At 50.8% G+C, this 23,194-nt stretch overlaps 1 protein-coding gene across 4 annotated transcripts in view; it reads right to left on the reverse strand.

The window, feature by feature from the left end:
• Positions 1–6,617: 6,617 nt before the first annotated feature.
• RIMS3 (regulating synaptic membrane exocytosis 3) overlaps positions 6,618–23,194 on the reverse strand; it is a 39,099-nt gene continuing 22,522 nt past the window's right edge. For 3 of the 4 annotated variants that reach the window (XM_014539524.1, XM_005866028.2, XM_005866027.2), the window contains 5 exons: positions 18,509–18,650; positions 16,584–16,696; positions 14,446–14,547; positions 13,978–14,117; positions 6,618–12,526 (listed from right to left, as the gene is read on the reverse strand). In XM_014539524.1, coding sequence (XP_014395010.1) covers positions 12,314–12,526; positions 13,978–14,117; positions 14,446–14,547; positions 16,584–16,696; positions 18,509–18,650 — 710 coding nt within the window. In that variant the 3' untranslated portion in view covers positions 6,618–12,313. The remainder of the gene's footprint in view (positions 12,527–13,977; positions 14,118–14,445; positions 14,548–16,583; positions 16,697–18,508; positions 18,651–23,194) is intronic. The other variant, XM_005866029.2, reaches the window with a different exon arrangement.

Here is a 23,194-nt window from a genome sequence, read left to right on the forward strand (position 1 = left end):
GGAGCAGGCCTAAGCCAGCAGGTCGTTATCTCCCGAGGGGTCCCAGACTGCGAGAGGGCACAGGCCGGGCTGGGGGACCCCCCCCCTCCCGCCCCCCGAGTGCACAAATTTTTGTGCACCGGGCCTCTAGTATTTTAATAATAGACACTACTATAATTTATATAAAATGCACCCATTTAATAAAGGTATACACTCATGTAATCAGTACTGCAATCCAGATTTGGAATATTTCCACCCTCCTCCCAAATTCCCATGTGATCTTTTGCAATCAATATCCACCCCCAATCCTTGGGCAACACTGATTGACATTTTTGTCCCTATAGATTGGTCTTGTATTCTAGAATTTCATGTAACAGTATTTACCCTTTATGTCTGGTTTCTTCCATTCAGCATGCTGATTTTGCAATCCATCTATGCTATTGCATATGTCAGTAGTTCATTCTATTTAGTGCTGAGAGGTATCCCATTGTACTAATGTACCACAAATTGTTCTCACATTGGGCCTATTGATAGATATGACAGTTACCCACTTGTTGCCTCGCAAACTCCAAATCTACCTTCCATTACCTGCGATAGTGGGATAGCCACTTGAAACATTTCTCCTTTGCAGTGAGAACAGTATTGAGCTTTGTCAGTAGATGGCGCTGGAGTGACACTGCTGGAGAAGAAAGAAACTGCTGGTCTAGTCTGCTTCTGTTTGGCTTTTCTTCCCACTGCACTGCTGCCAGAGGCAAGTGCATGGGGACATCCATTAGCCTCCCGCCCCTGCTGTGCGTCCAGAACCCGCAATGTCTGTGAGCTCACAGCCCCAGCCTGGCCCAGTGCCCGCCTCACTCCCATCGTGGACTCTGCACACTTCAGGCTTGCATTCTGTAAATAATGGTGAGCAGGCTCCTGACACTGACTCCCCTGGGCACCAACCTGCCAACCTGCCAACCTTGGCCTACCAGCTCCCCCTAGAGATGTTTCCTGCTGACCTGGAGCCTGGACGGGGACCTGGCCTGGGCTCCTAACGCACTTCACATCACATTACACGTATTCCAACAAGATTTGATTCCCAGCTTAAAGGAGAGGGCCCCGTTTCATTTTGTTCCTTCCTTGAGTATTCTCCAGTCCTCTTTACACCTTCCTAGTTACTCCCCTGCTAGTGTTAATTTTTAGCATTAAAATTTCCTTGGTTAAATTACTGTGTGGTTTCTGTATTCTGATTGACACGTTAGACATTTGTATTGCTTCCAATTGGGGCAATTTATGAATAAAGCTGTCATGAGCATTCTTGTCTTTGGGTGGACATATGTTTTCATTTTTCCTGATAAAGGAGTGGAATTGCTGGGTCATGTGGTAAGTGTATAAGAAATTTATAAGAAATTGACAAAGTAGTTGTAGCATTTTATATTTCCATTAAAAATGCATAAAAATCCACCAACATTTGATATTACCAGTCTTTAATTTTAGGCATTCTATAGTTATGCAGTTCCCTGATGAACTCAAGAATGAGCATCTTTTCATGTGCTTATTGGCAATTACGTATCTCCTTTTGTGATATGTCTATTCAAATTTTTACTTGGATTGTCTAATTAAATTGTCATCTTATTATGAGTCATAATGTTTTGTTTTTTTTCAAAAAGAAATTTTAATTTTGATGAAGTCCAATTTCTCTCTTTTTTTTTAGGGTTAATGCTTTTAATAGGCCCAGTATACAAAATTAGTGCACAGGGAGGGGGTGTCCCTCAGCCCAGCCTGAACCCTCTGCAATCTGGGACCCCTCAGACATCCCTCTCACAATCCGGGACTGCTGGTTCCTAACCACTTGTTACCTGCCTGTCTGATTGCCCCTAACCACTCTGCCTGCCAGCCTGATAGCCCCCTAACTGCTCCCCTGCCGGCATGATCATCCCCAACTGCCCTCCCCTGCTGGCCCGATCACCCCCAACTGCTTTCCCCTGTGGGGCTGACGGGACTGGGGGACCCTGGCTGGATGAGGCGGGGCTGAAGGGACTGGGGGACTCCAGCTGGATGAGGCGGGGCTGAGGGGACTGGGTGCCACCATCTTGTGGCTGTGGGCACTGCCATCTTGTGAGGGCGTGGCAGTCAATTAGCATATTCCCTCTTTATTAGATAGGATAATTGCCATATAACATTACATTAGTTTTAGGTGTACAATATGATTTCATCCTATATAATAAAGAGGTAATATGCAAATTGACCATCCCCCCCTCACACAAGACGGCCACCCCCATGTGGTCACAAGATGGCTGCCCCCATGTTATCACAAGATGGCTAGCAGGGGAGGGCAGTTGGGGGGGACCCGGCCTGCAGGGGAGAGCAGTTAGGCGTCAAGCAGGCTGGCAGGGGAGTGGTTAGGGGGTGATCAAGCTGGCAGGCGGAAGCAGTTAGGGGCAATCAGGCAGGCAGGCGAGCGGTTGGAAGCCAGCAGTCCCGGATTGTGAGAGGGATCAGGCCTAAACCAGCAGTTGGACATCCTCCGAGGGGGCCCAGAGTGGAGAGGGTGCAGACTGGGCTGAGGGACACCACCCCCCCCCCCCCAGTGCCTCTAGTATTTATATATACTGCTCACTGATCACCACATTAAATATAGTTACCATCCATCAACATACACAGTTACAAAAATTATTTTTTTCTTGTGATGACTTTTAAGATTTACTCTCTTAGCAACTTTCAAATTGCTAAGTCACTCGCCAGCCGGAAGATGTGCATGACAGGGGGCGGGGCCACAACCTCCCTATCCGCTTCCATATAGCATAATGCTTCCATATAGCATTATTAATCATAGTCACACTATGTTTATTAGTTTTATAACTGTAATTTTTTACTCCCTTCACCTATTTTGCCACCCCAAATCCCCAACTTCCCATCTCAATCCCTCTGGCAACCATCAATATGTTCTCTGTATCTATGAGCTTGGTTTTTGTCTGTTTGTTTTGTTTTTTAGATCCCACATATAAGTAAGATCATATGGTATTTGTCTTTCTGTCTGACTTAATTCACTTAACATAATGCGCTCAAGGTCCATCTATATTATCACAAATGGCAAGATCCCATTCCTTTTTTATGGCTGAGTAGTATTCCATTGTATATACTATACTATATAACATCTTCTTTATCCACTCACTCATCGATGGACATTTATCTTGGCTTCTGTAAATAATGCTGCAATGGACATGGGGGTGGGATGCATATATCTTTTCAAATTAGTGTTTTTGTTTTCTTCAGATAAATACCCAGAAGTGAAATTGCTGAATCAGATAGTAATTTTATTTTTTTGAGGGACCTCTGTAAGGTTTTCCACAGTGGATGCACCAATTTACATTCCCACCACAGTGCACAGGGTCTGCATATAACTGGACCAGGTAATGTCAGATTTAATAAAAACTGTATCTCCATATCCCTGTCATCATTTAGCATTATTCAGTTTTCTATTTTATGCCAGTCTATTATAGGCATAAAGTGATAGTTCATTGTTTTAATTTGCATTTCTCTGGTTATAATGATTCTGAAGCTATTTTCATATGCTTATTAGCTTTTGAAGTTTGCGTATTCATTTCCCTTGCCCATTTTCCCATTGAAGTTTTTTTTTTTATTGTTGACTAGAGGCCCAGTGCATGAAACTCGTTCACAGGTAGGGTCCCTAGGCCTGGCTGGTGATCAGGGCCAATCGGGCCTTTCTTCCCCCGGCTGCTGGCCGGGGCCTTTCTTCATTCTGTGCCGCTCCCTGGTGGTCAGTGCATGTCATAGCAAGCGGTCGAATTCCCAGTCAGTCGAATTCCTGAGGAGACAATTTGCACATTAGCCTTTTATTATATAGGACTTGCAGTACTTCCTTGTATATTGTAGCTATTAATCGATTTTCGACATCATAAATTACTATTCTATAATCTGTGTAACTTTTGTCCATGATGCTATTCATTAAATATAAATCCTTACCTTTAATGTAATCACATTATACAATTTTTAGTGTACGGTTTCAAAAAATTAAAATTTTTTTCTTGCCCTTAGTTCACAAAAATATTTCTCTTTCATTTTCTTTTATTAATTTTACATTTTACCTTTCCTTTTTGAGTCCATTAAACCATCTAGGATTTATCTTTGTATTTTGGTTTAGGTAGGTATTTTTTTGGCCAGATAGTGAGCCAGTTTTCCTAATACATATTTTAAACAATTCATTTTCCCCATTGTGTTTAAGATGCCCCCCCCTTGTCATATATTAATTTCTCAGGTATATATGTGTCAATCTTTGTGTTTGCTCATCTTTTCTTTAAATAGAAGTTGATTTAACCATTAATGGACTTAGATTATTGCATATGTTATAGAGTAAGGTTAGTAGAGTAAGTAGTTCTTAACATACCAATTGAAATTTTATTTAGATTACACTGAATTTATACATTAATTTGGGGAGAGTTAATACCTTTATCTTAATTAAACAGTCTCATCCAGGAACAGGAATGTCTCTTCATTTATGCAGATCATCAACTCTGTTATTAGTGTGAAAATTCTCCCTAGAGAGATCATACATGTTCTTAAGTAATCTCTACTTAATAATTTAAATTGGTATTGAGGATAATATCCATTTATAGTTTATTAGTTATAGCTGTTATAGAAAAATGCAATTGATTTTTGTAAGGTGATCTTGTATCTAGCAACCTTGCTTTTTTTTATAAAAACCAATTAGGTAGAGATCAAATTATCTGTAAATTGTAGTTTTATCTCTGCTCTTTTAATTCTCACACCTCTTCTTTTTCCCTTTATGGCACTGTAGAGGATTCCTAGAACTATGGTAAATGGTAACAATGATACTGGACCCCCTTGTATTGATCTTAATCTTAAAAAGATTGTGTCTAAAATATTTCCATAATATTTGTGGAAAGTATTAACATAATATTTGCTATAGATTTTTTGGTATATGACTTCCATCAAATTAAAAAGTTACCTTCCATTTGCTAAGTTTTTTTTTATTATGAATAGGATTAAACCTTATAAAATGCCTTTTCTATATTAGGATAATAATGATTTTTCTTCTTTATTAATGTGGTGAATTACAGCGATGAATTTTTGTGATAATAATGAACCATCCTTGCATCCCTGGGATAAATACCACTTGATTATCATGTATTTTTTAATACATTTTTGGATTTCATAGTTTGTTTTTAGGATTTTTGCATCTGCTAGATTCTATCTTCTTAGTATTTACTCTAGATTTTAGAATGAATATTTAAAGAAGACTGAGGTTATTCAGTGTCTTTAGTCTCCTCAAGAATATTCCAAGGACCAACTTCTGTGCTATTTCTGTCTAATATTTTAGTTCATGCTTATATTTTTAAATTTCACAAATCAAACATGATAGTTTTACAATACATGTTAACATTTACTAATTTTAAAAAACTTACTTCCTTACTCACTTTTCTTTCTTGTATCTCAGCCCTTCCATCTAGGATCATTTTCCTTAATAACAGCAAAAAGCATTTACTATGTGCCAGGTACTATTTTGAGGACTTTAAACATATTTTAATTTTAATCTCCCAATAATCCTATCTGGTACATAATACATTCCTTCTGTTTAAAGAAAATTCTTTAGAATTTTTTTCTCTAGATTTCAGTTCTTTTGTCTGTCCCTTTTCCCCCTTTTTGTAGGGAAAATAATTTTTCTGTCTAGAAGCACAGAGTGTATAGGATATCTCAGGGAGAAAGCAACAGTGGAAAAGAAAGACAGAACCTTGGCCCTGGCCGTGTGGTTCAGTGGTTGGAGCATTGGCCTGCGCACCAAAGTGTCATGGGTTCGATTCCCGATCAAGGGCACCAAACAAACAAAAAAGAAAGCAGAACCCTGGAGAGCATCAAAGCTCATATATTGTTCTCACGAGCCTTCCCTCGAGTGATGGTGCCCACTGGAACTGCAAAGCCAAGGGCCAGAGCCAGCACAGTGGAGGTCACCTGAAGGGCTCTTGGCATGGAGAATGCCAGCCTTCTCCCAGCCCAGCATGTGCTTTGACTGCTATGCCTCCTTTCTCCACCTCCCATACCCCTAGACCCAACCCCAGGAGGAAGTGGCACTGCCCAGAAGTGACTAAATGTTAGCAGACCTTCCTGTCCCTCCCTGAAGCAGGGGTGCTCCTGGGATCAAGGACTGATATAGTTCACAGCCATGGAGGCCCACTGCTGTTTACTGCTTATGTCAACTGTGGCTGAAATGAGCAAGGCTGTCCCAGCCACGTGCTGGAGCGGAGCTGCTAGACACGCGCGCTCAGAAGGAAATGAACAGTGGGTGGTAAGCAGTGCCCTTAGCTCCATCTTACCTTCCCCTCTAGTTGGCTCTGGGCATCCCTTGTGAAGTCTGTGGGAATAGAAGGCCGTGTGGGCCTGTAAACAGGGAGCCTGGAAGCTGCCTGCACCCGCAAATTCTATGGCCCAAGGATATCACTGAGGCAACAGGGGTCCCCAGTGGAGTCAGAAGCCCAGGTCGTATGTTTTCAAGGCCTTTTCCCTGAGATGTACTGCTCTCTCCTGCCTCTTAGCCAAGGCGCCTCTCCTCCTTGTTTCAGTCACCCGGAACCCTGTTTTCTCCCAGCATTAAGAACCATCTTCAAAAAGCAACACATGAAACCAGTTTTAAACCAACTTTAATCATTTTTTTTTTTTTTTTGCTGCCCAAATACTGTACATGCAGAAGCCATGTGAAGAATTTTCTCCTCAAGGGAATTGGCAAGAACGTTGTACGAACGGCTGGCAAGTCCTTCCCAGCTGTCCACCTGCCACCCGGGAGCCACAGCCAGTTTGGAAAGATGCTGCACATAGAAAATGTATAGGAGCACAGATATAAAAGGCGAATTGCTTCTTATCTAAACAGTGTGCTTGTCAGTCCCTATCAGCTATCTCTTTCTTTGCAGGATGCATTTGGATATTCTAGAAAAAGGGTTCCTTCCTCCTATGAATTTACATTCTAAAGGAGCAGATCGAACAATCAGGCCAACTTTTCCCAAGGAAGCAGCCACTCAGCCTGCGGAGATGTCGCCCGGTAAGACATTCTGGAGAGAGGAGTGGTTTTAAGAAGCAAAATAGTTGGACAGGACATTCCCTCTCTCCTCCCATCAGAGAGCATTTCCTTTAAAATTCTCCCATGTTCGACTCTCCCACCGATGTCATTCTAGAAGCAGCAATGAGGACCAACTGCTGGTGGGGATACCAACCTACACAGGATGCAGCTGAGGTTGTAACATCACATCAGCACCTTGAAAATTGTCCGTTGTAGACACCTCTTAATCATTTCTCATCATTACACAAGAATAAGAAAGAATGAGCCACAAAGAGGTGGGAGCAGTCTGTTAGGGTTCCCAGAGTTCTAGTCAGAAGCAGCATCTGGGTGTGGACGGATGAGGACCTGCACCCGGCTTGGGTACCCTGGGCTGGAAGAAACCAGCCCGTGGAACCAGGTGCACCAGGCTCAACCCTCATCAGCTCCAGATCAGACTTTCAAAACCTGGAGGGAACCGTGCAGCAACTAGCAAATGCTCTGATTTTGCAGATGAGAAAGCTGAGGCCCAGAAAAGTGAGAAGTCTTGCGCATGGTCGCGGTTTCTGGCAAACTTCCTATAACAGCCTTTGATGCTCTATAGCCAGCTGTCCAGGCCATTGACCGATGGGGTAGATGCTCTGTTGCCCCTGGCGTTCCCAGGGCTCATTTGTTAGCCCAGCTCTCTGGAACCCAGCCCCACAGGTCTTCCTGGCATTGGGGCGAACTCCTTGTTAGACCCAAAGCCCCTGTCCTTACTGGCCAAGCTTCCAACCAGAGCGCTGGAAGGTTTTGCCAAAGCACTTACGCTTCTCAATGAGCAGTCTAGGCCCCTGAGAGAATGCAATTTCTCTCTCTGCCGTGGTTTCCCTCACAGGCACAGCCGTGCTGGGCCCACAAAAGCCCAAGCTAGGGGTGGGGGTGGGGGTGGGGGAGTTGCTTTGCTACATGGAAAGATTAAGCCCTTTTGTCAGAGAACAAGGTCCCACCGTCAGGCGGACCAACACAGAGCTGGTGCCCACGGAGGCCAAGTTGCTCTCTTTGGCATCACTGACATTGCTCTGAGATGCTCAGGCACTCTTTCAAATAACCCTTTCCCAGCCAGACCAGGTCGATGCAGCCCCGATCAGGCCTCACCTGATGGGGCAGGGCTCCCCTGCCCATCAATCATGATTGATTTGTTTTGCCCCAATCTCTTCTGACCTGAGTGAAAGCAGACTTGAGGGAGAAGGCAGGGGACAATGAGTCCGCATTCCAATCTCCTCCCTGATCATCCAGTGAAAGACAACGCAGTACAGGAAGCAGCATTTTAAAGACCCTCTTTACGTGTCAGGATATTGGAGAAGAGGATGCAGAGGAGGCGGTGAGAAAGGGAGGGCTCAGCAGGGCAGCGGGCCTCTTCTTACCCACCTCCTTGCAGCCACTGCAGGACCACCCCTTGGCCCTGAATGACGCGCCATCTCCCTCCCCTCAGGTGGCGGACAACTCATTACAATGTCAAGCAAAGGCAGCAATTTCTTGCAGAGTTTGCACAGTGCAGGGAGCAATCAGGGAAATAGAACAGCAGCCTCACTGAAGCCGTGCCGCTTTCTGGGCCAGGGAGACGGGGGATCAGAGGTATTAGGAGCTCTGGAGCCCCAGGGGAGGAGCACAGGTCTCCCGGGCAGCAAGGTGAAGAGCAAGAACCCTGGTTGGGTGTCAGGGCTCCTCGTAACGCAGTCTAAGATTGTGCTACATTTCATTTCCAAAGAAGTTCTCTTGGAGGGTTCTATTGTCTTTAAAAGGGGGTGCTCTGCTCTCCTCAAGGCTGGCAGTAAAGAAGAGCTGGGGCAGGCTTGTCCTGGTGGGTGCCATGCCCCGGGGAGGACTGGCTTGGCCTCAGTGCCATAGCGGGCAGTGATCCCACGAGTGATGAGCGGCTCTCTCTGGAGCTCCTAGGTTCTGCCTCAGCCAGTCCTGGCCACGCCTGGGGCTTGCTGCACACGGCGGCCTCCCAGGGGTGCCTTTCCTAGGAGAGCTGGTGGTGGAACTGCCTGGATGGGGAGTCATTCTGGAGACAGGTCTTTCCTGCAGGGTCACATCCCCCTGCTCAAACCATGACGTGGCCCATTCGTGGAGCCCGATTCATCCCGAAGGCCCATCACAGACTTCCCTGTAGGGAAGCCATCTCTGAAGGGAGTGGGACGGAGTCAGCAGAGCAGAAATGTGAAGACAGCGCTCTGAGTCATTCATCACGGTTCCTGCCCATAGCCCAGCATCGCTGCAGGGCCTTTCTCTCTCCGCCACGTCCCCCACGATCCTGCCTGAGCAGAGGGAGATGGAGTGACAGAGCCCCCATCTGAGATCAGCTCCAGGATTCACCCAGGCTAAGGGGGGAGGGGGTTGGGGCCAGGATACTGTCCCTGGCAGTGAGTTGGTCCCAGGTTGGGGAGAACTCTGGGGGATCTTGTACCTTCCTCCCCCACCATCCCCCCAGGGACGGCCGGAGTCACACTTGAGCTCCCTCCTCTCCTGCGACGGGCTAATAGAGCTGCTTCTCAGACAGGCCCCTGCACCCGGGGTGCTGAGAAACAGACCCCGACATCCAGCCGGTCACCAACACACACACATCAGCCTCACACGACTTCACCCTCCTGGGGGCAACTCTAGGTGGGGATTAGTCACTTATTTGGTACAAAGGGTTAAAAAGAATCATCCCAAGGTCAACACGGGAGGGGGGGGGGGATCACTGCCCATTAGAGATGGAGCTGTGGAGTGGGCCAACCCCTGGGTGGCTTTGGCAGCTGGGGATTGCAGGCAGCTCAGCCCGTTATCAACACATCAGGCCCCATCTCTGGCTGGCACCTCCCCTGTGCTAACCCACCTGCCCCCCAGGCCAGGGGCACCGGCCTCCAGCCACCCAGCGGCAGCCTCTCTGCTGGCAGCTCCCACCTTCTCTCACGTCTTTCTGGGCCCTTTGAGGAATGAGGGTGATGTCCCCCCTTCCCTGGGGGTGGCTGCATGGTCTGAGGATCGCCATTCGGTGCCACATCAGCAGATGCCCACACTTTCGCCCATAAGCCCACCACCCGTGTGTGTTTTCACACCATCTTGAGGGCGACCTCTCTCGAGGTGAGCACATCACAGACAGGACATAAAGTACCTCCGTGAGCGCGGGTCCTCCCTCTCCCCACCCTCAGATCAAAGAGCACAGAGCCCTTTGTTTCACTGTAGAAACATGAGAAATGCAGGCATCGCCCAGTCCTGAGAGTGGGAGAGAATCTCTGCAGAAAGAGAAAGTGGGACCCAGCTGCCCCTCCTCTCTTCCACTCACCAGTGGTCTTCCACTCACCAATGCCGATACAAGAATGGAGGCTCAGGGCCAGGCGCTCGTTGTGTTTGTTTCTTTACTGCCCGTATTACCTATTCTGTGTCTGTGGGCAGGAATGGTTTCCTCCCCTTGTGTTTTGGGAGAAAAGGTGGATCCTGCCCCAAAAGGAGGCCCCTTGGAGGAGATGGCGGTATCTCCAGAGAGCTTCCCTCCACCTCCCTCAGAACCCACCTCCATGCCCGCCCGCTTTGGTTACAGATGGAGACCAAGCACTCAGGCTCTGAGCCTGCACTGCCTCCCGGTACACGGTTGGAGTCACTGCAGCATTGGGGACGATGTCTGGGGAAGAGAGAGCCTGCCCCATACCATGACCCCCTGGCCACTCTTTCCTCCCCAGACACGGATCCAAGGGCTGTTATGTCCGGCTCCTGGGCAACCTCTCACCTTTCACCCTCGACCTGAGGAGGGAGAGGACAGATTTGGGCATTCCTGAGCCAGACTTCAGTCCACGCACTGGTCCCACCCTCAGGACCCAGCCTGCAGACCAAGTCAGAGTGTGAGCGGCTTTGGGAAGCTCCAGCCAGATGGGTGGGATGAAAGCAGAGCGGGTAGGTGCCTGGAGCAGGCCAGGCCGCTCTCCAGCGGGCAGCGGGCAGCAGGAGAGCTCAGGGAGGCAGGGAGGCCGAGCATGAGTATTGCTTTGTACAGAGCTGGTGGCTGTGGCAGACCAGAGTCCAGAGCCAGGCTGTGTGGGGCCAGGAGGCTGGAGCCCACATGAGTCTGAGCTCCCAGACGCACCCTGGTCTAGAAACGAGCAGAAGAGAGCCCCGAATGAACTTCAGGCAGCTGATCCCCAGACAGGATTCTCAACGGTGGCTCAGAGCAAGTCAGCCCTGCCCTCCTTGACCCAGCAAACAGCCCCACCCTCAGCACCTCCTCACAGGCCAGGCCCCACCAGGATGAGCCCGGTGGGGACAGGGCCACCCTCTGAGCCTGGGGAGGACACAGGTGCCTCCAGGGACTGTCTGCTTTGGCAGATTACATCCCCGCTGAGGCAGCCTCCTGGATGGCCACACCTCCCGTCCACACCTGCTGGGTCCCCTGGGAGAGCTCCTTTGGCATGTCAGAGGTGCGGTGGCTTGGAGGGAGACAGGAGGTGAAGAGCAGTGCTAAGCGAGGTACCGGAACGTCCCCCTAAGGTGTCTGGCCAGCAACCCTGGAAACTAAGACCTCCCGTGTTTTGCTTGTAGGAAGGAGGCGGCTCCAGCCCGAGAGAGGAAGCAATCTCCAAGCCCTCAGCTCCCCAGGCATCTTTGCTTCCCAGGCCCTGGCCAGGGCACTAGCCGAGCATGCTACATGCTGCAGACGCATTCAGTGGGCAAAGCTGCCGGAGGAGGGGTGTCAGGGTTCCCAGAGGGGCCTCGCGTGGCCAGCTGCAGTGGATGCTACATTCCTCAAAAAAGGTAGCAGTGCTGGGAGAGGCAAAGGTGGAACAAAGAACGAGACAGAAAACTCAGCAGGGACCACCAAGAGAAGGAACAGGCAGGGACACTCAGGCTCTCCCCCGGGCACAGGACCAGGCAGGATGGACCAATGGCCACCCCCCCATTCCATCCCCGGACCGAGGGGGTGTTGTGTCCACACAACACTCATTTGGGTTTCTTTTCAACAAGACACAGAAGGACATGGATTTTGGCCCATGTAGTCACCAAGACTGACTATACCCAGACAAATGAACAGATGTAACATGGTCACACACAGACACACACAGACACACACAGACACACACACACACAGACACACACACACACACACACACACACAGACACACACACACTACACTCTCCACCGCCAGCTGGGACGAGCCCAGTAGCCAACAGGCATGCAGCAGGGCGAGGGGCCAGAAAGACGTGAAGACTATGTACAAGGGAGTGGGGGGCACCCCTTCCCACACCACATCCAGCCTCTTCCTGAGGTCCTTAGGTGCACGAGGGGCTGGTGGCACTCTCCAGGGAGGACTGGGACAGGCGCCGGGTGAGGGATCCGAGGGTCGAGTCTGCCACGGAGGATGTGGGGAAGAGTTTGTACCAGCCGGTGACGGCGGCACTCAGGTCCAGCTCATCCAGCATGATCTGGGCCATGCCCATGAAGCACTTGTGGTCCATGCGGCCGTAGTCTCCCCAGACGATCACCTACCAGTGGGAGAAGAAAGAGGAGTTGAGCCACCTCCCCGACTCCAGGGCTGGGCAGTGGGCCCAGGAACCTACAGGTTTCACCAGGGCACAGATGGATGGGACAGAGAGAGCTGAAACTTGGCCTGACTTCAAACAACTTGCCGCCCACTTCACACAGGCTCCTACGGACTTTAAATATATCATCTCCATTGTTGCAACCATCCAGGTAGAGGTGCTGTGTGTTATTTCCACAAAGAGGAAACTGCCGCTCAAAGAGGTTAATGAACTAACCCAAAGACACACAGTCATTGGTGGCAGAGCTGGGCATGTACCCTGGGTCTGACTTCTGGAGCTCCCAGCGTCCCAGATGACAGCCTTCTCCGGGAAGGAGCAGATGGAGACTCCAGTCCCGCTCTGCTGCAGCTCATGGTGGGGCCTGGGCAAGCCCCTTGCCCTCCCTGGACCTCAGTGTTCCCATCCATCCATAAAACTGGGGGAGGGGAATAGATTAGCTCAGTCATTTTCAAACTTGTGTTTTTATTGGTGAATTCTTTTTTCAAAACAGAATTCCGATGTATATAAAAATGGACAACCAAGACCAAACTTTCCCCCACAGAACCCTAGGGCTCGTCAGTTCTTACTGTTTGCAGCTCCAAGTGCCTTTGCTATGGAACCACCTCAGCCCAGAGGAATAGTCATGGATGAGAAGTCCCACAGCTCAGACAGCCCCTAGCTCAAGCCTCTCCTCTGTCACCCGTGGCCTCAGGCAAGGCCGACAGCCCACCGCGACCACCACTGTTCAGAGTTAGCGAGTAGCCTTCTGTGTGACAGGCACTGTGTGAGGCCCTCCACAGGCATCTCTCATTTGATCTTCACCACATACTGCAGCTAGTAAGTGATCAAGCTAGAACCTGAACCCAGGGCAGAACCCAGAGACCGACCACCACTGTGCTCTATCCCCGTAACCACTTGGGCGCCTCAGGCACTTCATCTATGAAACAGGCATGATGATCCCTCCCTCCCGGGACCGTGGTGAACGATTTGTCACTCTCAAGGGGTGAGAGTCACCTTGACCTGGGCTCAGCTCGGCTCAGTAAGTCCCCAGCTGAAACCTCACGCCAGCCACTCCATCTTTCTGTTTCCTCATTTGTAAAATGGGAGAGTCACACCTGCTTCACAGGTTCATCTGGAGGATGGAGCGAGGTCACAATGGAAAGCAGCTCACAGCCTGGTGTGGAGCCGATGCACAATGAACCAGCGCCCGGTGGAACCTGGCAGTCGAGCTACCCTCCAAACCTTGGTTTCCTTATGAACCAGCCGGGGGCAATCACACCTCACTGGGTCGTGAAAATTAATGGGCAACACATATTAAATGCACCTGGCATTAGTACCTGGCACAGGAAGTGTCATAAATGAAACGGATTTCAAATGATGACTTGCAGTCTTGAGCGTTGCCCTCTCACACTCACCTGCAGCACCTTGCCCTGGGGCCCCTCGTCAAAGAGCAGAGCCTGCTGGTACAGGGGGTCACAGGTCTTCTTGGCCACCTTTGTCTTCTTCTTGGCCAAGCAGGCCCCATTCTCAAGCAGGTAAACCTTGATATAGGTGGCTAAGGGATGGGAGAAAGCATGATGGGGAGGGGTCAGGAGAGATTGCTATGGCCTGTCCCATCCCCAACCCCCAGGTGACCCTGGAGGTGAGCAAGGTGAGTAGGACGAGCTGGCCAGTGGACAGCAGGTCAAAGAGACTGACTCCTCCGTCCTTCTCCACCCCCACCCCTATTTCCTGGCCTTTTGGGCAAGTGGTGACTCCGGTGTTGAGGATACTGATTTAGGCCAGTGGGGAACTAAGGACTCATTAGACCCAGACCTCAGCAGCATCCTCCTCACTGGGAGGACCCCATTTCCAAAATCTTTCTCCCAGCTGCTCAGCCTCACCTGGGAGAGATTTGGAGCCAGGTTTGGGGGTCAGGCCCCGAGCCTCGATCACTTCCACTTCCAGCTGGCCACTCCGGTCCATGATGGCAACGTGCACATCCCCTGCAAGGGAGAAGAGGGACAGTCCAGGCAGAGCCAGATGAGCCACTGTGCAGAATGCCAGCCTGCAGGGGCACTACCACCTGGAAAGGGCATGAGATGAAGAAAACTGCATGTGGGAGAACTGGCCTTAGGAGACACATTAGAGCAGCCGAGGAACACAATAATGGGTCCCTAGGGGTGGGGTGGGGGTATGACCCTCAAGGGACATGCTTGGGGACCAAAAGTGGCTGTCAAATGCTCATCTAAGTGTGGTTAACTGAGAAGCTCCCGTTTTACTGAGCAGAATAGGCAAGTTTGGTGGCAGAGCTTCTGGAGTCAGGAACACAGAGGGAGGCTGTGGGCTCAGGGGCTCTTATTCACCTTCTACACAGCAGCCCTCAGCCACTCCCCTAAATACATGTCAAATATTCAAAGACTATCAGCTTGAAAAGATGCTGAGATATGAGCCTGCCCAGGACAGGAGCTACTCCCTGGGAACCAGGGCCTGCTTGCATCATCGCCAAAGGATGAAGGGAAGGCCGGCAGATTTCCTGGGAGCAGAGGACTGAGAACTCCTCACTGTGCTGCCACAAAACGGATTATCCAGCTGGGGCAAGTTCTATGTGTGGAATCGTGTCAGTTATCTGATTTCTAGAACTCTTAGCATTAGTCACTTGGAACACCCTTCCAAGCAGTGCAGAATCATAGCCTGATGTAGAAAAACTAAAATAGAGCTGACTGTGGGCTTAGGTACCCATTTTAGATTCTCTGAGCCATTATGCAATTGTTTGTATTTGCATACTTGGGAAGATGCAAATACAAACAAAGACATTCTGGAATTCGTCCCCCTTCCTCTACTCTTCCTGACCTCCCCACGGGGAAGTGGAGGGGGATGTCTCAGGAATTAATCTCCTGTCTCATTATAACACCCCCAAGATGAGCAAACACAAACCTGTCATTCCCAGTTTGGGACACCAGAGGGCACCACACGCATAATTCTAGGCTGTGATGGCGCATTTGCCTAGTGGAAGTGGCTGCTCCTCTCACTGCCTCCCAGCTCTTGGCTGGGCTCAGGGCTGCTGGGAAAAGCAGACGCCCGGGCCCCTAAGAGTTTGAAAGCAAGTGCTGAGAATTAGCCAGTCCAGCCCAAGAGCCAGCTCAGAGCTGACGCTCACCCTGTGGGCGCACCCCTCTTCCTGCAGACAGAGAGAGGCTCCTGAATGAGCAGGGGGAGGAAGACAGGGCAGTGCAGTGGGAAGAGCCCTGGCGGGAATGAAATCCCAGCTCACTGTATGGCTCACAGCAGGGCGCTGTCTGCACTCAGCTTCCTCGTGTGCTTGAGGCCAGTGCAGAGGTCTGGGTCAGACACTGCTTGAGTCAGACTGTGGGGAAGAGGGTGGCCAGGAGGCGTCTCTGGGGAGGCTAGGCCTGGGAGCAGCTGCTTGAGCCAACACATCCACTAGCTAAGGGAGAGGTTGAGGAAGGAGCCAGGACTGCAGCACAGACTTCAGGAGCTACTCCTGGCTACAGGAAAGGGGGATGAAAAACTACTAAAGGCTTCCAGGTGCCAGACACTATTAGAAGTCAAATAAGACACAGTCTCTAGGATCAAATGAAATACCTCAGGCAAAGCATGAACCTCCCTACCCCCGACCCTCAATAAAAGAACAACCCTCAATCAATTGTTGATAGTGAAGGCAGGTATTTTTATTCCCATTTTATAGATGAGGGAACAGGCTCAGAGAAGAGACTTCCCCAAGGCCACTCGGAGAACTGGCGATAGAGCCGGCCCCCTGAAAACCAATGCCCTGATGATCTGTTCACCATTTCCCGTCCAGCACTTAGCAGAGCCGGCAGAGTGTGGTGGAGCGGAGCGAGGAGGAATGTGCTGGGAGAGCTGCTGCGGTGGCCTTCCCCTCGGCGGAGGGAGGATGCGTGAGTGCTGTGCTCACTCTGCGCTGGCAGGGAAGCCTGAGTGAGGCTCGGGTCACGCAGGGCTCTGCTGATCTCACCCTTTCTGCCATCACCCCACTCGCCCTACCCTCACAAAGACTCACCCATTGGTGGGGTTGCCAGCGTCTGTCGCCCCACAATCTGGGCTGGTCCCAGCCCATCCAGGAAATCGCTGAACTGGCTTTCGGGCCCAAGCCGGGTGGTGGGGAAGATGAACCTGGGGAAGGAGGCAGAGGGGCACTTGAGGGCATCTGGCTGGTGGGATGCAGCGGCTCTGCCTCCCAGGCACTGGGCACTCCCCTCTTGCCTCAGTTTCCCCTCTACATAGTGTAGTGTACTACTTTGGCTGGGGACAGACAGTTTGAAATCAAGTCAATAAATGAGGTAGTGCACTAAACAGCCAGAGTCCAAATTAACACAATTATAGGGTTCAGATTAATAACGAGTGGTGGTAGGTGCCCCATGGTTGTGTGTGTCGGGGGGGGGGCGGTGGTGGTGCTGGAAAGCAGTAACAAGAAAAACTGACAGTGACTGAAAGTTGACCATGTGACCATGTGTCAGTGCACTGAATGCTCCACGTGCCTCATGTAATGGAATCCTTGCAACTACTCTGTGTGGCAGCAGCTATTATCCAATTTTACAGATGAGAAAACAGAGGCGTCCAGAGGTAAGAGACTTGCCTACAAAACAGAAGTGATGCCCAACTCGCGTGGGTTTATGGTGAGAATCGGGATAGATGGTGCATGAAAAGTTCCAGACAAACAGAAAGCAATATGTGGTAGTTATTGCTGCCGTTGTCACTGAGGGAAAAGTGCTACTTGTGCATGTCCTTAAGGTGTCCTGGGTGTGCCAGCAGAGAAAGGACACGTGAGGGAGGGCTGGCCCAGGTCCACTCATGAGCTACAATGGACCAAAGAAAGCCCTAAGGCTAGAGAGAGTCAAGGTTGTCCCAGAGCAAATCCCCCGCTGGACGGCTTGGCCTTGAGTCCCCCTGGGCCAGTGACAGGCAGGGAGGAAGACAGGCTGTGTGCTTGTCAGAGAAGCCGTGTGTCTCTCCGCCGCCCGCCCCTCCCCAGGAAGGGGTTTCAGGCTTACCCACTCCTATTGGTCTGTTTCGCAGGTAGTACCGACATCGCTCAGTACTGTAGCGAGTGTTAAATGAGACAGTGTTTGGTCTGATAGGGCTCACTAGATCCCCGAATAAGAAGCACTGATCTGAAGTGCCCAGTGATACCCTGCATACAGTAAGACACAATATATGCTAGTGGCTATTTGCACTCATGGCTGTAGGCATAGCAGTGAGATACATGAGCACGGAATCTTAAATAATCCTGAAATCATTGTGCCTTAATGAGGCCAAATCAGAAAATCTTAGTTGTATACCGTAGTTTCACAATGTAGAGGAGACCTGAGGGACTTGCAAGTTTTTGACTGCAGCCCACACGCAGTCAAATGTAAGAAATACATTTAATGTCACAGACCTATGTGCGCCCACACATTAAAACAACTGACACAGAAGTTCACAATGCAATTCATCCTCACTCCATAGGGTACAACTGAATCTCTATTTCTTTTTCTAATGCTGGTTTCACTTCCTGCCTCTGAGTTACCACCCACAGTTTGGAAAACTCTGATCCAGTCCCATCTCCTTCCCTGAGCTCCAAGCAAGGCCACGTGTGAGACCTCCACTTATCGGAGACATAACAATGGTTCTAGATTTAAAGGATTGGAGTCACTTTCTCCTTTCAAACCCTCTCCTCTGGAGTGGGGCCACGTGTGGTGCTGGGAGGCGGGAGGCATGAAATATGCAGAAGGGAGGAACCACTCTTAGGCCACTGGGGGAAGACTGGGGCCCTGGCATCGGACATCCAGGGGAGGGGAATGGAGGCAGGTAGGGGCACAGGAACACAGACATCTGGGTTGATGTTCTCCAGGTGGGAAAACCAACTGGAGATTTTCCCGCCCTGCTCTGGCTCTGTGACTAGAGGACCGAGGAGGGAGGGTCCGGGGAGGGGTGGGCTGCACGCACGTGCCCTCGGAGCTGTTGCTGTTGGTGCTCCCATCGGTGGACTCCCGGCTGCCCTGGCGCGTGACCCGACTCCGCATCTCCACGGCGATGCCTGTCTCCGTGCTCCTCCGGATGTTGCTGCGCAGCTTCTTGGTGGTCCCTTCTGTGACCGGTCCCCCACACCAAGCACAGAGAGGGAACAAGGTCAGATCACCAACGAGGCCTCTCTGAGAGCGCTGCTCAAAGTCACCCTCTTGGGAGGGGGCGTGGTGGGCAGGGCCATTGCTGAGATGACCTCTAGAGCTGGTTTGCAGCTGACCCCTGGCCTTGCTAGGGCAGTGACACAGACAAAGCCAATTAGAAAGATGGCTGGAGGCAGAATCGGGACGATGGGCTGGGGGTGTGTGGAGTTACCAGGTAGAGCCCCCCTCCCCTCCCTGCAGCTCTTGGGCCGTCATCCTTGCCAGGCTCCCCTGACAGCTACCTTCCCACTCAATTTCAGCCTTTGCTCCAAAGGGTTGTGTTCCTGCCTCCCTCTTCTGGAAAGTTTGCCTTTTGCTGAATTTGCTCTCCCTCATGCACCTGTCTCGCTCAGACCTCACAGCCACCTCTCTGATACCTTCACAGGCCCTATAACAACCCCGATGGGAGGCCTGGGCACTCCAAACTAACATGCATTCTTCAGGTGGGTCTGGACATGAAGAGGTGATTAGGGAAGCAAGAGTAAGAGAGGATGGCTGGGTCGGCCTAGTTGGCTATGGCTTTGAAAAGAGGTCTGTAGAAGACCCCTAGAAGCTGTGCAGTGAGAACTTGCGCCCCCCATGTCTCTGTGTCTCCTGTTCACAGGGCCCTCTACCCCCATCCTGCCCCACGGCTCAGCCTTGCAGGGAACATAGGACACTGTGCCTCTCCTAGCAGCACACCATCCAGCCTGGGTTTCCATGGCAACCTACTCAGCATTGCAATGTGGTCCCTCTAGACACCCTCCCCTCCTGGGGCCGTCAGGGTCACAGAAGCCAGGTTGAGGGTTTACATGGATTTCCCCTGCTAAAGCTTGGCTGCCTGAGGAGCTTGATGGGGAGGGAAGTGCTGCTCAGACAGGGACTGTACCAAAGGAGCCCTTTGCTATCACTGGTTAGAGACCCAGGCAAATTAAGAATGAAGTTGGCTATAGGGGTGGGGAGAGGTGGGGGGGTGGAGCAGGCACTGAAGCCCCCTTAAAAACAATGGGGAAGGGGGAGCTGGTTACCCTGGCAACCCACCCATATCCAACGGTGAGGATATTCAAGACCTGCCCTGGGAAGAGGGGTGCTTTATTCCTCTTGCTTTGTCCTACTTATCTTTCAGGAAGTCCCACTGGGAGAGGAAAGGCTAAAAGGGCTAGCGTCACGGGCAGACAGACGGGAGTCGGGGGTGGGAGGGGGCACTGGGAGTGGGAGGTGGTAAGGAGAAATGTCTCCTTTCAAACCATAAACGATCCCAGCTTCTGGGATATTGGAATAGCTAACTATCCAGGAATCAATGAAACCATCCATTTGTCTGTCTGTCTGCCTGCCTTACACACAGTCATGTTAGCTCACCTATACTTCTTTCATATCGACCGGCATAAGCAGACACACACAAGTGCTGACAATCACATTTATGAAGACAGGGATCCCACATACAAGGTTATGAGTATGTTCATACAACAGTCACAAAAGGTACTTCCAGGGTTTAATCATACATACACAAGACATACTCTGTCACATAAATGTGTCCTTCACACCATAACACTTGCAGTTGAACCTATCCATTCAAGCACACACATAGATGCACACCCACAAATGGTGCGTGACCCACCACACACAGAGGGCTGGGCAATAACAATGAGTGTTGAGGGACTCGCCCTGTCCCTGGCTCCTAACTGCCAATCCCCGCTAATGCAGTTAGAAGACAGACAGGTCTGTGGGAGCTGCACTCTACCCTCCCTCCCCTCGAATCCTCCACATACAACACATCCTGGGCTGAAGCCAGAGCCTTGCCACCATATGACCCCAGTGCCCTTCTCCTAGAGCTTGGGAAAGCTTTGGCCCACTTGGGAGAAAATTTCCCTTCTTTGATCAGACCTGTCCAATCCACTGTGATGCCTAGTAAGGGAATCACAGAACCCTTGAAATGTTAGTGACACCTTGGCTAGCCCCCTGCCCCTGCCATTTCACAGATGGGGAGCTGGAGGTCCAGACATCCATAAGGCCGACTCCCAGTCTACTGATGCGCTACTTCTCACTCTTCTCCACCAATTCCACATTGATTTGAGATGTGATTCAGCAGAGACTAAGTCCATGTCTTCTGGGTGGGGAGAAAGGTCTTGCAACCTTAGAGAACATTTCTTTACTGTTTCATACCTGTCCAGTCCCTGAACTCTGTTGACCCAGGGAGTAACTTTATAAAGCCTCTTTCCAGAGAAACGGGGCAAATTGCTTGCAATAATTCTGTGGTTGCCGGAGACTGAAAGACTCCAGGAACCATCCCATCTGTCTCACTGCATACAAGGGAGAGGCAGTCACAGCTCCCAACAGCACTTCATGGCATCTCCTGGAATGATGCTGAGCCTTCTCCCCACCTGACTCAGAGCCCTAAGCCCATGAGGAGCTGCTGTCCTCGGTGCTGAAAAGAGCTCAATGTGGGCAGGAGCTGGGACAGCCCAGGATGGCCTGTGTGGACCCAGTCTAAGGCTAGGCCAGAAGCCACCTGTGTCCTGAGACCCCAAAGCTCTCACCCTACCCCATTCACTGCTCCCACAACATAGAGAATGTTATATCTAGAAGAAAGCTTGGAGAGAGTCCCTTCTAGCTCCATTTTCCAGAGGAAACAGGCCCAAAGGGAAAGTGTCTTTCCCAGGGTCCCACGAGGAGTTGAAGCCAGGATTATTTTTAGAAGCTACTCTATGGCAATGTGAGAAATAAACTGGAAGGGGTAGGCAGGAGGCAGGGAACTAGAGGGAAGGCTGGTGTAAGTCCAGGCTTTGAAACAAAGAGGAGGGAGTGGGCGGAGCTTGAGCCAATGCAGGGTATGGATAAACTAGGAGGAAGGAGGCCCCTGGGAAGGCAGACCCAGAGCCCAGAAGACTGGGTCCAGGACAGGAGTTCTTCCCTGTTTCACACAGCCTAGCCCTGCAGGGAACTGAGCCATCCCACCTGGGGCAACCGGAGATACCCTGCTGGGATCTTTGCCCAGAAGAGAGTTTCCAGAGCTGATTCCCAAGGTGAGTCAGCCCCATACATCCCTCTGGAGCCAGACTCTCCCACCCAAGCTAGGACACTGACAACTCCAAGGCTTGGGAGGAAAAAAAATGGGACATGGAATTACAGATGGGAGAGGGGTATGCCCCAAGCAAGGGGCTGTGAAAGCCAGAGATCTCACTTGCTTTTTGGCCCTACTGTTTGACTGTGGGAAATAATAATAACACCGGCAACGTTATTAAGTGTCTACTATGTACAAGGCTGTTGCCTTTGTATCTCCTATGTCATTTAATCCCCTGGACAACTCTGAGGCACAGATTATTGTCCTTATTCTACAAACGAGGTGGCGAACTCAGAGAGGTGAAGTCGCTTGCCTGAGTCCCCAGCTAGTAAATGACAGGGTGTGGCTCTAAAGGCCACCTTGAGTCCCTTCTTCAGGCTCTGACGCTTCATCAATAAAATGAGTACCTTGGACTAGATGAACTCAAGGGGCCCGTCCTGCTCTGACATTTGGGGACTGGATGGTTCATAGAGACCTTCAGTTAGAAGGGCATCTGTGTATTCCCCTGGCTCAGGCCCCAGACCTTCAGCCGTGCCCTTGCCTTCCCCAGGGACAAGTGATCCAGAAGCCCCACCATCACTCATCTCCCCTCGAGGCTGGGGGTCTCCTTCGTGTCCACTCCAATCCCTGCCTGCTGACTGGTAGTCTAGGTAGGTGGACAGTCCCAGGCAGATCACTGGACTGTCTCCTAGTGACTCGGCCCTGCCCTGGCCCCGAAAGACCATTCCTCCAGATCGCTTTGGGCACGAAGGAGCCTTTGGATCGGAAGCTGACTCAGTTGGAGATCAGCAGGGCTTGGTCTTCTCAAGCCAGATTCCTGGGGCCCAACACCTCTTCAACCTCCAAACCTTAATACGCCCCCCTTGGTCCTCCCCCGGCCCAACTCCTGACTCTCCAGGCCCCCTCTTCCTGACTCCCTCGTGTCAGGCCTACACTGTGGACATTCACAGGGGCCATGCCCGCCCACCCTGGGGCACTGATAACTGCAAGCCCCTTCTCACTTAGCGTTTCCCTGAGCCAGAAACCACATCACAGCCTGCGTGCTGGAAAAGACCATCCCACGTGCTCCTGTGGAGGGCTTTATAAAAAGCTATTTTAAGGCCTGGAAAAGTCCCCCACCCCCAGCCCCAACTGGGACTCTCGATGAGCATTCTCCCCGGATGCTCCGGCACCCCCGCCCCCTCACCGCCCCCATCCAGCTGCCTATTTGAAGGTTTCTCAGGGAAGTTGTTACTCTGAGAAAAATAAGCAGGAAGAGATTTTAATACACAACCAGCTGGTGTCTGGGCTGATGCCACACAATGAGGAGGTCTTGGTGGGGAGGGCTGGCTCCTCTGTGATGTAGGGTCCAGGTGTGACTGTGTGTGACAAGGTGGGTCGCCCTCCACTCTGAGCATAACTGGGATTCCATAACTAGACGTCTGA

The sequence above is a fragment of the Myotis brandtii genome, unplaced genomic scaffold (genome assembly GCF_000412655.1).
Source record: "Myotis brandtii unplaced genomic scaffold, ASM41265v1 scaffold220, whole genome shotgun sequence".
Taxonomy (NCBI): Eukaryota; Metazoa; Chordata; class Mammalia; order Chiroptera; family Vespertilionidae; genus Myotis; species Myotis brandtii.